The following is a 15,277-nucleotide window of genomic DNA, read 5'->3' as shown; positions in this document are numbered from 1 at the left end:
AAGGGGGGGTTTAATGGTATTTCAAGCATTCTGACTTATTAAAACAGTTATAGAGTTGTTTCCTCATGCTAAACGTAGGCAAAGTGTCAAAACAGCAGTTGGACGTGTTACAGAGTATTTTTGTGCCGAATGCACTTCGCCAGGGTTCGTACAAGTTTCGGTAAAGCTAATCTTTCTTTTATAAATCTGATAAAACTAAAGACTCTTCAGAGATATAAAGGATGTCATACTACTCTATAGGTACTCCAGATTAACATCAGAAATGCAGAAACAGCGTGTGTTACGTGAGCTTTAAATATCAGCCTAAGTCAAGAAATGCTATATATCCCTTTCAATTGTTTGGCATTGTGATAACATATATTTTGTCTTTTGACCTGATCATGATACATTTTCTTTGGAGTGAGTAAGGATGGATAGCAAATACATTGTTTGTGTCCGGCACTTCAGTTACAAATGAAGAGGATCTTTGTTTAAGTTAAGTTGAACATCTTTGCAAAGTTCATTTCCAATTCTCGCAAGCTCATTAACTAAAACACAAGAGATATGTGTCTTGGAGGTATCAAGCCACAAAACTCATGATTTTACAGAGGGTTCCATCTTCCAACTGAACAACTGAGTTGTTTCTTTTTGTAAGTGTGGTGTAATTGTAAGAATGGTAAACAACACCTTTAGAAATAAACCGTTTGTAAAAATAACCCTGATTGAACTGTCACATTACAGTTTTTCTCGATTGCTAAAACACTATAACCAGGCTTTTGAACTAAAATTTCAAAACCATAACGCCATTTTTCAATAAGCACAATAATTTTGCTGAACTATAAACACTACTCCCCTGCTTTAACACACGAGTCAGTTTTGGTGAACTTATACTTCAAAACTTTACACACAAATCCCTACATTTCTCAGTGCTTACACCATCTGATCATATGGAAAGCACTAGGATTCAATAATGTTCACTCAATTCAGCACAGCTTAGGCTCAATTAGCAAACAATTACCAAGGTGGAAACACTAAGAGACCAATTGAACACACTTCAATCAGATCCTTCAATAGATAGATAAAAGGGCCTGAATCAGTTCACTGAGTTTTGGAACAATGGATCCACAAGGAAATAAAGGAATAGGTCGAAGAGAAGGAGGAAGAGGAGGAGGAGGGAGAGGAGGAGGGAAAGAAAGAGGAAGTGGAGAAGGAGGAGGAAGAGGACATGGTGAAGGAGGAGGGAGAGGACTTGGTGAAGGAGTAGGAAGAGGAGGAGGGAAAAAAGGAGGACGTGGTGAAGAAGGAGGAAGAGGAGGATGATGTGGTGAAGGAGGAGGAAGATGACATGGTGAAGGAGGAGGGAGAGGAGGAGGACATGGTGAAGGAGGAGGGAGAGGAGGAGGAGTAGGGAGACAAAGGCAACATGATCTCACAAAGTTCCGTGGGATAGTCACGGAATTTTGTGCTCATTTTTCCGTGGCATTCTCACGGATCTCCGCATTTTTCCGTGGCCCTGCTACGGACTGTCTTTTTCGTGGCATTCTCACGGATTGGTTACTTAACTGCTTTTTCCTATTTTCAAACCATTTTCGCATCGGTTTAGGGTTAGATTTGGTGTTTGCGTTAGTATGTCACTTTACAGTTTTTTACGATTGCTATGACAGATTTTTCAATACTTTTATCAAGTTTTCAAAACTCTTAACACAGTTAGCACTACATCCGCCTGTGTAAGCTATACTATTAACACATTTCTTGTTGGTTTAACACAAAATGCATACAATTAATACAAATTTAAAATGATTTAACTTCTTTTACAGACAAGCTCAAACAAGACCAAAACAGTAGATTTTAAATGTCAAATTTACAAATGCTTTCACACAGTATGTCAAAACAGATAACATCATGTGCTAAACCAGACTTATAGTCAAAGTAAACAGCTGTTTATATGATGAATTGAAACATAAATATATCCCCTGTATTTTATTCCATTGGGATTGAAAAACAACTTATTGTACCAATGCAAATATATAAATCACAGCTGATTCCCACCTAGGAAACACACTCAGGTTCTTTCAATTGCACGACTATATGGTATACAATAGAGTAAAGGAGGGCCTCTATAAGTTGATCTTGTGCGGAAAAGGAACAATATGAGCAACACAAAAATAAGATATATGTCTGCACAAGTCAACGGAAGACCACCAGGACAAGGGGAAGGTTTTCTCCAGTCTCACCTGGATGTAATAGATGGTGCATTCCCAGACATCACACCTGAACACTGTCAGAGGTGGATAAGACATGGCAAAGGATTCTTCACAAGATGCCTTGCCAGAGAAAAATCAGGTGTGATGTGAATGAGAACATGTGGCCAAATAGAAACGCAATATAGATGAGATGATGAGATTTACTTTTTTACTTTATTTTTCAGTGACTTTTTCTGTTTGTATTTTTAATTTTTTTACTGTAAATGGAAGTAATATTGAATATGTTTGTTATCTTGCAGTAATGTCCTGTTGTAAATACTGTGAAGTCTTTACTGCAACAATTCTGTCTTTTTTTCATAAACTGTACTCTAAGATGAATGATTCATTTTTGTCTTTAATTGCTGCAGCAAAACAAACATAATACATGCATTTACTAAACCCAACTAAACAAAAATATAACCAAGTTTTCAAAAGAAACTGCAGTGCAAAACTCAGTCTATAATCAATACAATCTACTGTCTATTGTATAAGGACAGACTTACACATAAACTTATGCAGTTTTTGTTTTTCCATCTTATGTTTGTGTTTTTCATGACATTGTGTTATGATTGACTAAATGTTTCTGTTGGAAGAGAACATGTGTTGGTGATTTGGTATAACTAGTTGTTTCTGGGACATGTTTACAGTGTTTTGGTATACAGTGTGAGAGTTTAGTTTACAATGTGTGATTTTGAGGATAAATTAACTGTTTTGCCAGTTGTGTGTTGTAGGTGTGTTGGTGCGTTAAGAGTTTAGAAAATTTGTTAAAGGTATTGAAAAAAGTGTCATAGCAATCGTAAAAAACTGTAAGTATTGGTTTATACTATTTTTTCTGATTTATTCGTTTATATTTTCTAAACTTTAAACAATTGTTGCCTGGGGTTAGAGTTGGGTTTGGGTAGGGATATCATTTCATGTAAATCTAACCCTAAACCGAAGCGAAAATGGTAAGAAAATAGGACAAAACAGTTGAGTAACCAATCCGTGAGAATGCCACGGAAAAAGACAGTCCGTAGCAGGGCCACGGAAAAATGCGGAGATCCGTGAGAATGCCACAGAAAAATGAGCACAAAATTCCGTGACTATGCCACGGAAATTCGTGAGATCAGGTTGGACAAAGGGCAAGGTGACAAGCAGTCTCAGATGAAATTCGAGCCACTCTAGCTGACCATGTTCTTGTCCATGGTATGACTATGAGGGAGGCTGAGCAACGAGTAAAGCCTAATTTGAGTCCCTTCCCTGTTGACTCCATCTTCAGAGCCTTCAGGGAGGGAAACAGATGTACTTACAGTAAGACTGCTCTGTACAGTAACTTTAGTGTGCATACACTGTTGGACTATGCTAGTGGAATAAAGAAATGCATCAAATTGCCTTCCATACAGATCAACATATCAGTAGGTGAATGCCAGGGGTAGATCATGCAAGAGGATTTTACCCTTTCTGTTTGGCTAGGACCAATATAGCCTGTGATGTGGATGAGGTTCTCTGGCCTGACCCAGAACAAAGGCGGAATAAAAAAAAATGTTTTTCAGTTGTGCTGTGTAGCACATGAATGAATATAAATGTGCTAATGCATACATTGATTGTGTCTTTTTTGGTCATTTGCAAAGGTTTTTGAGCGGGAGAACCACAAGCAACTTACCAGTTTTGGATATATTGTTTTGAATTTATTGCACCAGTGTGTAATACTATGTTGTAGTGTGTGTGTTTTTGAAAGCTTGTGTGTGTTTCTGAGGGAAAAGTCAGTTTTTTCAGTAAAAGTGAATGGTTTTGAGTGTAGAGCTCCATTTTGACCTGAAAATAGGATGTTTGGAGTATTGGGGGATATGTTATGCAATTGTGTTTACTGTTTTGAGAATATGAGGCAAAGTTTCAAGAAATGTGTTTAAGCAACTGAGAAAAAACTGTATTCCGCCTCAATCCCGTCTTTGTTCTGGGTCAGGCCAGATAATCTCATCCACATCACAGGCTATATTGGTCCTAGCCAAACAGTGAGGGTAAAATCCTCCTGCATGATCCACCCCTGGCATTCACCTACTGATATGTCGATCTGTATGGAAGGCAATTTTATGCATTTCTTTATTCCAGTAGCATAGTCCAACAGTGTATGCACACTAAAGTTACTGTACAGAGCAGTCTTACTGTAAGTACACCTATCTGTTTCCTCCCTGAAGGCTCTGAAGATGGAGTCAACAGTGAAGTGACTCAAATTAGGCTTTACTCATTGCTCAGCCTCCCTCATAGTCATACCATGGACAAGGACATGGTCAGCTAGAGTGGCTCGAATTTCATCTGAGACTGCTTATCACCTTGCCTTTTGTCTCCCTACTCCTCTTTCACCACGTCCTCCTCCTCTTCCTCCTCCTTCACCATGTCCTCTTCCTCCTCTTTCACCACGTCATCCTCCTCTTCCTCCTCCTTCACCACATCTTCCTCCTTTCCCTCATCTTCTGCTCCTCCTCTCCCTCCTCCTTCTCAACCTATTTCTTCATCATGTCTTCTCCTCCTCCTTCACTATGTCCTCTTCCTCCTCCTTCACCACATCCTCATTCTTTCCCTCTGCCTCCTCCTATCCTCTCCCTCCTCGTCTTTCTCCTCCTACTCTTCGACCTATTCCTTAATTTCTCTGTGGATCCATTGTTCCAAAGCTCAGTGAACTGATTCAGGCCCTTTTATCCATCTATTGAAGGATCTGATTGATGTGTGTTCAATTTTGACTCTTAGTGTTTCCACCTTGGTAATTGTTCAGCAAAATGATTGTGCTTCTTGAAAAATGACATTATGGTTTTGAAATTTTAGTTCAAAAGGCTGGTTATAGTATTTTAGCAATCGAGAAAAACTGTAATAGTATGCAGCTCTTTATTAATAATACTGGTTTTTGTGCCTATATACCAGTCTTTGTCATGGTGCTTACTGTCTAGGCAGAGAGAGGCAAGTTGTCTTGTTGTGCCAAGGGAGAGACTATGTTGGTATTCGGTTTTCACGGCAATTGTATGGTGGCGCAGTTGGTAAAGACAGTACCTCTGTACGGGAGGGACCCGGGTTCAAATCCAGACAAGCACAAGATTTGTATACAAAGTGGTTTGTATGAAGTGTCAGTGTAAAGCAAATGTTCAATCCTGGTGTATAAATCACTGTAAATAGATTATGAAGAAATACTAATATTTTTTCAGTGCTCTCAAGGTACTATTAAGCAGAAGTCCTAGCCTGCATGAAGTGTATTTTAATGACACTTTAAGTTCAATTAAATTGCACTTTAAGCACATTTTAATATTACCTAAAATACACTAGAAGTCTGAGTTGAAGGTACTTCCAATGTCATTGAAAGCAATTTTAAGTATGTCTTAAGCATACTACATCTCACTCAAAGTTTTATTACAATACAATTTTATTATGCTTCAAATGTGTTTGAATGTCACTATTAGTAAAATACTAGTATGGCCTCAGTTTATTATAAGTATAACATAAGTGTAATTAAAATATAATTTAGTTGCAATTGTAATGTTATCAAAATAAATTTCAAGTGCACATTGAATGTTCTGTTCTGTATATTGTCCAAAATTAGGGTAGATACTTAAGTTGTACTTAAGTATACTTTGAATAGTTCCACTTTAGCACAAAAAAGTATATTTAAAACAATTTAAGTTGGACCCCAGCACTACTTTCACACAACTTAAATGCATTAAGTACAAAATTAGTTGTTCCAATTTAGCAGACTTGAAGTATACCAATATATAGTGTTCAACAAATACATTTAGTTATACTAAAGTACATGTGAATAAATTGTACTTAAGTATACTATTTTTTCACTAGGGTAAAGCCCTTGTGTTTCTTGTCCTGTGCTCGTTCGTTTTGTTATTACTCTTGTCATCTAGTGTTCAAGCCAGTGTTTAGTCAAGTGTGTGTTAAGTGTGTGTTTTGTAATTATATCCTGTTTACTGTTGTTTGCCCCCTCGAGGGCTTTTTGTTTTGTTAATATTAAAGTGTTTTCTGTTCATCCCTCAACATCGTCTGCTTTTGGTTTTACTCCCTAATATCTGTATCGGCATCGGCCCCAAAAAATGCATATCGGTCGGGCTCTACAAACGATCATTTCCCTATGTTATATTAGGCATTTCTATGTATAATAACGAAGCAAAAAAAAAACAAAAACAGCTTGCATAATGATTCATGACTGCAATGGCATTAAATTTTGCGGTATTAATAAGGTGTATAACAATGTTATCTTTGAAATTCGTTAAACTACATTAAGCATTTTAGAAAGTCCCATCTGAACATAACAAGAGTTTGCTTAACATTTAGTTTTACAAACGACTTCAATGTATGAGTGTAATCAGCGCATGTTATGTGTGTGCAGTGGCAAATCGGGAAAACATTACTTTTTAAATGTGAATATGTTTAAACATAAAGGCTGAAACAGGGCTGGCATTGCCCCCCCCCCAGATTTTCCTTCTGCCCCCCCAAATGTCTCTTTAAACAAAAAACATCTTCTGTTGGCAGAACTAGTTATTATGGCCCCGCCCACTATTATTTGGAGGTCTCTTAAGTAGTATTTAACTCACAGGAAAAGTACTACTGTTCTCTATGACGGTAACTAAATAAACACATCTTTAAAATATATATCAGAAACAATGTAATTTAGTATTACATAAATGTAATAACACAATACATATTAAAATAAATTTTTTTATAGTAAAGCATGCCAAAATAGCCCCTTATCCTTTCTTAGACTCACCTCATTATTTATTCATTCAAATACAACAGCCAATGGCAAGTCTCCAGCAGCATTTAATGTGTTTGTTTTAGACGTAGTTCTGTTTATTAAAATTGGAATATGCAGTTTGGTTGTGGCATAATATATAGTAGATATAAATGATATAAGATGGTTATACAGTAAATATGGCTCTCCTGATGTTGCCAAGTGGTTGATGTCCTCAGGGCAACCTTATGTTGACCCTGGGACAACATTTCAATCAACCAATCAGATTTCAGAAATAAATTTACAGTTTGTTTTAAGTTTAAGCTTACAATCAGGATTAGCTGTTTCTAGACCATTGTTTTTCACTTATCATGTCCCTCTGATTTTAGGGTTTGGTTATGGTTAGGGTTGGGGTTTGGGGTGGGTTTACAGGGCTCCAAACAAAAAAACAACTAAGGAGCCATTGGCTCCTATAGGGGAAAAAAACAGGCGCCAAATTGTTTTTTAACCCTTGTGTGGTGTTCATATTTTTGTTACTGAGACAGTGTTTGTGGGTCTAGTGGACCCAGAGCATTATTAGTATCTTAAATCAATGCAGTAATACAAATTTGTGTAATAATTGTTTACAGATGTTTACTTTAGCCTTTTTGAAAGTAACATAGACAGCATTTATGGTTAATTTTTGTAATTTACCACTGGTAGATGACAAGTTATAAACTAAAGTGCCATTCGTTTTTTGTGGTAATATGAAACAAAAGAAGAAAATTCTATTCTGATCCAGCTATGGGTGGTGGGGGGACATGTTTATCCTAAATAAGTATAAATGAAACAAAGTTTTTCATCACTGTTGATGTTTAATTCTTTGAACATTTTGAAATTGTACACATTTGTGTCAGTCTACACAGCACAGGCCCCAACTGGACAGATGCTGTATCATAAGATATTGTCACAGGTGACGGTTTGTGAGGGCGGAACCAAAAGTGTGGAAGACGGGTTCCGCCCGTCGATGGTTCCGCCCGGACGCTTCACTTAGAACACCGAAATTTCCGGGGTTTCCCCGAAACCAAAATTAAGCCTGATCACGTTCAGGTGGGAATAATTCACACAGCGGTTGCTGGTAGGCTGACGAGGAGAAGAGTCAGTGGATAAAAAGACCTTTGAAGACATCAAACGGTGGTGCTTGTGGTGTACTTTGTATACGCTGTGTTGCTGCTTTGCAGACGGACCACGCTGGTTGGATCGTGCTCCTGGGGAAGAGAGAGAAAGGGACAGTCAGTTGACGAAGGAATATCGAGGGGTTTCATCAGAGAAAGAGCGGACACAGAGCCATCAAGAGTGTAGCTAATACCAGTTGTTGACAACAAAGTGTGAGTAACAGCTGTGGTACTTATCTGTGCAATACTTGTACGAAGAGTTGTTTTGGTGTGTTCCTTTGTGTTTTTGAGGTCCCTGGCCCCACTGGAGAGGAAAGCCTGGGCGAGCCGCGGGTTGACCGGAAGCACGGACGAAGCACTTGGTAGGAAGCACCGTTCACCAGTAGAACAGTGGCCCTGTGGGAAAAAGGAAGCGCAGGTGAGCCAGAGGAGTGATAACCAACACGCCGGGCCTGTGAATAACACACATCTCACTCTCATTGGCGGTCCAGCTATCGCCCAACCATCCTCTCAAGGTCGTCGTAGCCAGGTGGCAAGGGCGATCTAAAAAACACGTGAAGTTGTATAAGAGTGCTGTGGGTGAGTTTCACTGATTGATGGTGTTTACGCTTTACTTGCTGTGTGTATGCTGTGCTTGTAGCGTTCAAACTGCCTAGCCTCAGACGAGTCGCGAGACGACGACATCCGTTGTGGCCTGGGTCCTAAGGAGAGCGAGAAAATTGAGCCCTGTGCCCGGGGTTTATCCATAGAGCAGACAGTGGTGAAACCCAGTGAGTATTACCAAGAGTGTACCGTGCGGACTGTGGGTTGCAGCGGTGTGTGTACTGACCTCTCCAACAGAAGCTCGTGGTGAGCGGAGCCCCGACGAAAGTTCGCCCCAACTCGTGACCCCGGTCGTGGAAGAAGGAGGGGGAGTTTGGGAAGCGTTCGGCTCCGTGTCATCGGACCCACTAGTCCCTACGACGCCCGGACAGCCGGAGTGGATGGGCGAAGGAACACGGTGCACCAACACTGTAGCGAAAATCCACTGTTTGCAAGTAAAGCTCTGTGTGCATGAAGAGCCCTCAGCACCGTGAGTAACATAACCTGTGAAGTAAAACTGTTCTGTGCTTATAGCAATTACCTACCTGTGCAAGTGAAGCTCTGTGTGAGCAAAGATCCCCAGTGCTGTGAGTAACATAACCTGTGAAGTAAAACTGTTCTGTGCTTATAGCAATTACCTACCTGTACAAGTGAAGCTCTGTGCGAGCGAAGATCCCCAGTGCTGTGAGTAACGTAACCTGTGAAGTAAAACTGTTCTGTGCTTATAGCAATTACCTACCTGTACAAGTGAAGCTCTGTGCGAGCGAAGATCCCCAGTGCTGTGAGTAACGTAACCTGTGAAGTAAACCTGTTCTGTGCTTATAGCAATTACCTACCTGTGCCAGTGAAGCTCTGTGTGTATGAAGATCCCCAGTGCTGTGAGTAACATAACCTGTGAAGTAAAACTGTTCTGTGCTTATAGCAATTACCTACCTGTGCAAGTGAAGCTCTGTGTGAGCGAAGATCCCCAGTGCCGTGAGTAACGTAACCTGTGAAGTAAACTTGTTCTGTGCTTATAGCAATTACCTACCTGTACAAGTGAAGCTCTGTGCGAGCGGAGATCCCCAGTGCTGTGAGTAACGTAACCTGTGAAGTAAAACTGTTCTGTGCTTATAGCAATTACCTACCTGTGCAAGTGAAGCTCTGTGTGAGCGAAGATCCCCAGTGCTGTGAGTAACATAACCTGTGAAGTAAAACTGTTCTGTGCTTATAGCAATTACCTACCTGTACAAGTGAAGTTCTGTGTGAACGAAGAGCCCTCAGCACCGTGAGTAGCGTAACCTGTGGAGTGAACTTGACCTGTGTACAATCATCACTTACCTGTTCTGCCGAAGGTCCTGGGTGAACGAACAGCGTTTGGCAACGAAGTACTTTACCTCTGTCTGACTTTTGTTTGATTCTGCCTCCAGGAGAAGCGGAGCGCGCCACGGATTGTTGGGTCAGAGCCCCAAAGGAGCCCCTGTCCCCAGTTCTCATTCCAAGTGGCCCTGGAGGCAAAGAGAAGACTCATTAGTTTTAAATTGCCCTTTCCCCTTTCCCCCTTTTCCTTTTAAATATTTAATAAAGTTTATTTTAATTATAGTATACTCGTCTGTCTGGTCATTGGGGTGGTCTTGGGAAACTCCTCGAGGTGGAAGAGTTGAGAGGGGTGTGACCCTTAGCATAGTTGGGTCCGCCCCCGGGGTGACAGATTTGGCGTAGTCGGCAGGGTTCCACCTCGAGTTGAGCGACCAAGGCCCTCCAATGGCCGACGACGAGTTGCCCGAAGCCCCGCCCCGTGTTGTGCCTGAAAGGCCGGAAACCCCACTCCGTGTTGTGCCTGAAAGGCCGGAAACACCACCCTGTGCCATGCCCGTGTTCCTGGGAAACCCCTGGGCGCAGAAGTATAATGGGGTCGAGTCCGAGGTTCGTTTAACTGAGTGGAGGGCCCAGATCGAGTATTTGGCCGGCCTTCAGGGGCTGAGTGCCAGTCGACAACAGCAATTTGTATTAAACTCACTAGGAGGAGAAGCCCGGCGAGAAGTACAAGCCGCCCCCGAAGCCGTTCGAGCCACCGCCCAGACCATATTCCACTTCCTTACCGAGCAGTATGGTGATACTACCCCTGTGGCCGTCCTGAGGGCGCAGTTCTTTAATTGCAAGCAGGGCCCCCACCAGTCCATTCGAGCCTTCGCCCTGAAGCTGCGTGAGCAGTATACACGCCTACAGCGACGACGAGATCATGGGTTAGGAGACGAGGAGACCCTGTTAAGGGACCAGTTCCTGCTAGGGCTACGGGAGGGCCCCCTACGTCAAAACCTCCGAGTGCAGTTTAGACGAGATCCTGAGCTCACGTTCGATGACCTGAAAAAGGAGGCCATGGCCTTGGAAGGCGACCAAGCGGAAGTAAAGGAGGCCCCTGTATGTGCAGCAGTGAATGGTCCAGCGGCAACCTCGGAGGTAACCGATTGGAAACAAGCATTGAAGATGGAGCTCCTACAAGATGTGCGAGATCAGATGACTGAACTAACGAAGGCCCTGGTAGGGGAGCTGCGCCTAGGGCCGGGAAGGAAAGAAGGAGGGCCCGCCCCCCGAGAACGGACGTACCCCGATCGAGGCCGAGATGGGATGAGGCGGCCCTGGCAGGCTAGTCGGCCCAGGTTCGAGTGGGACGAGCAAGGGAGGCCCATTTGCAATCGGTGTGGGACCGCAGGACGTGAGTAGGCAGTGCGGACCACGAAGAGCCTCCGAGGGGGGTTTTTAAGACGACCGGCCACAGTGGGTCATGTGGTCGGCGCCCCCCAAAGTGACCCCCATAGAAGAATGGAACCCAAGGACGGGATGATCGGGCTTAGCCCAACAGTGGAGGCCCAGGTATGTGGCACCACGGTGCGCTGTCTCGTCGACACTGGTTCCCAGGTCACCTTGTTCTCAGAAAGCCTGTCCCATGAATTATTTGGAGCCTACCCCGCACACAAAGCTGAAGCGCCCTGGCTGACCTTGAAGGGGGCGAACGGCTTGGAGATCCCCTACATCGGCTATCGACTTACAGACTTTGAATTGTATGGAGTACGAGTCCCGCAGAAGGGGGTCATCATCGTACAGGACCACTGCCTCGGCCGTCATCGAGCCCTCCTAGGTATGAATGTTCTCTCGGAGTGCTGGGAGGAGCTATTTCGGGCTAGGCCCGTTCAGACAATACCGAGGGCCGAACGGCCAGGCTGGGAACGAGTAGTGGCCGACTGCAGGCGAGTGCAGCTGGCTAAGAGCCGAGATGGCCGGGAAGAAGTCGGTCGAGTAACATGTCGATTTGCATTATCAGTGCCAGCAGAAAGTGAAGCCATAGTGTGGGCCAGGGTGCCCCAACAGCGTCAAGGCCCCGAGAGCTGGGTGTTGGTCGAACCTCACGAAGATTGCACACAGGTGAGAGTGGCCCGAGGACTGACGGTAGTGCGACGGGGCCGAGTGCCGGTAAAGGTCTGTAATGAAAACCCCTACCCAGTACACTTACACAAGCACCAGCGGCTGGTGACGGTGACGTCGGTCGAGGGCCATCAGGTGCGGGATAAGGAAGATGTGAGTTTCCGGCGGGTGCACCCCGCAGTAGTTGAGGTAGCACTAACGCAAGCAGATGTGAGTTTCCGGCGGGTGCACCCCGCAGTAGTTGAGGTAGCACTAACGCAAGCAGGAGGAGCGTCTAGGACGAGGGAGAACAAGGTACCGGCCCATTTGACAGGGGACTCCTTACGAGGAGAGGACCTGGAGCAGGAACAAGTAGAGGAGCTGCAGAAGCTACTGGAGAGATGGCAACACGTGTTTTCCACCCATGATGAAGACTATGGTTGTACGACGGTAATATGACACAGTATCCCTACGGGAGAAGCTGCACCGAGTCGGGAGCGGTATCGACCAATACCCCCCACCTTATACACCGAAGTGAGGACCCTCTTACAAGGTATGCTGGAGCAGGGGATTGTGCGGGAAAGTAGCAGCCCATGGGCGGCACCTATAGTGCTCGTCCAGAAGAAGACAGGGGCCTGGAGGTTCTGTGTGGACTATAGGAAGCTGAACAACCTGACCAAGAAAGATGCGTTTCCCCTGCCTCGTATTGAGGACTCGCTGACAAGTCTGACCAAGTCTGCATGGTATTCCACCTTAGATTTGGCCAGCGGGTACTGGCAGGTACCGGTGGAGGAACGGGATCGAGAAAAGACCGCCTTTACCACGCCCTTTGGTCTTTTTGAATGGGACCGGATGCCCTTCGGTCTTTGCAACGCTCCCGCCACCTTCCAGAGACTGATGCAACGATGTTTGGGAGGTCAGTTAATGGAATCCGTGCTGGTATACCTTGATGATGTGATTGTGTATTCCCCAGACTTCAAGACTCACCTGCAACACCTGGAAAAGGTGTTCTGAGAGATGGGGAGGTACGGGCTGAAGTTACAACCGGAGAAGTGCCACCTGCTGCGCCGTAAGGTGCAGTTCTTGGGACACGTGGTGAGTGCAGCTGGTGTGGCCGTTGATCCCGGGAAGGTATCGGCAGTTCGGGACTGGGAGGCCCCCAGGACTGTAAGGCAAGTGAGATCCTTTCTAGGCTTTGTGGGTTACTACCGACGATTCATAAAAGGTTTCTCTAAGATCGCCAGACCCTTGAACCAGCTGCTGGTCGGGACAGGGCGACCACGGGGACGGGGATCCCCCACGGTGGAGTGGACCCCAGAGTGTGAGACAGCCTTTAGGGTCTTGAAACAAGAACGTTTACAAGCCCCGATTCTAGCGTATGCTGACTTCTCCCAACCTTTCCTACTCTATACAGATGCCAGCAACCTGGGCCTGGGAGCGGTGCTTGCACAGAAACAAGATGGAGTGGAACGGGTGATCGCCTATGCCAGCCGGAGCCTCCATCCTGCTGAAAGAAACGACGCGAACTACAGTTCTTTCAAGCTCGAACTGCTGGCGTTAAAGTGGGCCCTGAGCGAGAAATTTAAGGATTATCTCTGGGGAGCCAAGGTAACCGTGATCACTGACAATAACCCTCTGGTACATTTGCAGACGGCCCGGTTGGGAGCAGTGGAGCAGCGATGGGTGGCCCAGCTCGCCAATTACGACTACCAGCTGCAGTACCGTCCGGGGCGGGAGCACACCAACGCAGATGCCCTGTCCCGGTTGCCAGCAAGGGAAGACTCGAAGAGCCCGGCCCCACTCGAGGAAGGACATGGAGAGGAAGGACTGATGATTGGAGTAGTGGAGGCGCCTGGGAGTCAACAGGAGGCAGCGCCCGTGAGCTGGGGATGGGACCCCCAGCGTTGGAAGGCTAGGCAGCAGGAGGATCAGGAGCTGCGGAATCTGGGCGAGTGGCTTCAGCAGGCTCGGCGACCGACCCCCGCCGAGACAAGCCCAGACAGAGGTGGGTCGCAAAATACTGGGACAGTGGGAGAGATTAACGTTGAGAGAAGGTGTGTTGTGCAGGACTATCCGGGATCCAGGGACTGATGAAGAGGTCAGGCAGATCGTGGTACCGACCAGTCTAGTCCGGACACTCCTGGAGGCCTACCACGACCAGATGGGGCATCAAGGGCAGGAGCGTACCACGTCATTACTACGCCGACACTTTTATTGGCCAGGGATGGAGGATTCGGTGAGTACGTTCATTAAAGCATGTCCCCGATGTACTCTGTTTAAATCTCGACAGGAACCACGAGCACCGATGGTACCCATCCACGCAAAAGCCCCTCTCCATATCGTAGCAATGGATTATCTGACCCTGAGTCGTCCGAAGGACCGATACCAGAACATCTTGGTCGTGACGGATTTGTTCACCAAGTACGCCTGGGCCATCCCCACCCTCGACCAGACCGCAAGCACTACGGCCACAGCACTGTGGAGGGCGGTCTTCCAGCCATTTGGGTGCCCTGAGTTTTTGCACTCAGACCAGGGCCCAAATTTCGAGTCCCGTATAATTCGGGAACTGTGCCAGCTATATGGGTGTGTGAAGACCCACACGACCTCGTACCATCCCCAAGGGAATGGGGGATGTGAGCGGTTTAACCAGACGTTGTTGAACCTGTTGGGAACGCTGGATCAGAGACGCCAGGACGACTGGGTGAGTGCCTTACCGAACTTATTACAGGCCTATAACAATAGCATTCACAGCATGACGGGGTATGCCCCCACGTATTTAATGTTCGGTAGACATATTGGCCTGCCCACAGATCTCCTATTGGGAACACCGGGAGGAGAGCAAGAAGGGAATGTGACCGAGTGGGTAGGACGACACCACCACCGTCTCCACTTCGCATACGAACAGGTCAATAAGAAGATCCAGGTGGCGATGGACAAGAACAAGAGGTTATACGACAGAACGGCACGGGACGCCCCCTTGCTTCCTGGGGAGAGGGTACTAGTCCGGGATAATCGGCGGCTAGGTGGAGGCAAGTTGAGTGATCGGTGGGAGGCGAGGCCATATATTGTGCAGTTGCAGCAGAGACCGGGACAGCCGGTCTATACGATCCGGCCAGAAGGGAAGCCCGGACCAGATCGGGTGGTCCATCGGAACATGATCTGCCCCTGTCCAAACTATCCCCCGCTAGTCACAGAGGTGGCTCCTAAGGAGCCAGAGACTGCTGCCCCCTGGTATGAAG

At 45.6% G+C, this 15,277-nt stretch overlaps 1 protein-coding gene and 1 long non-coding RNA gene across 2 annotated transcripts in view; one reads left to right on the top strand and one right to left on the bottom strand.

Annotated features, from left to right (window-relative positions):
- Positions 1 to 15,277, bottom strand: part of LOC129440685 (uncharacterized) — a 102,144-nt gene that overhangs the window by 22,487 nt on the left and 64,380 nt on the right. The window lies entirely within an intron of this gene.
- LOC141358920 (uncharacterized) lies at positions 11,368 to 13,007 on the top strand. Its single transcript, XM_073860878.1, has 2 exons — positions 11,368 to 12,248; positions 12,306 to 13,007. Exons 1-2 carry the CDS (start codon positions 11,460 to 11,462, stop codon positions 12,495 to 12,497), a joined length of 981 nt encoding a protein of 326 aa, XP_073716979.1. The 5' UTR covers positions 11,368 to 11,459; the 3' UTR covers positions 12,498 to 13,007.

Source organism: Misgurnus anguillicaudatus, chromosome 22, assembly GCF_027580225.2.
Source record: "Misgurnus anguillicaudatus chromosome 22, ASM2758022v2, whole genome shotgun sequence".
NCBI lineage: Eukaryota > Metazoa > Chordata > Actinopteri > Cypriniformes > Cobitidae > Misgurnus > Misgurnus anguillicaudatus.
This window is presented reverse-complemented; position numbering and strand designations above follow the sequence as displayed.

Excerpts from the sequence above, each read along its gene's own strand:
- LOC141358920 (XM_073860878.1), top strand. The coding sequence starts at position 11,460 with ATGGAACCCAAGGACGGGATGATCGGGCTTAGCCCAACAGTGGAGGCC. Across the intron at positions 12,249-12,305 it reads TGCACCCCGCAGTAGTTGAG|GTAGCACTAACGCAAGCAGG; the intron begins GTAGCACTAACG and ends GCAGTAGTTGAG.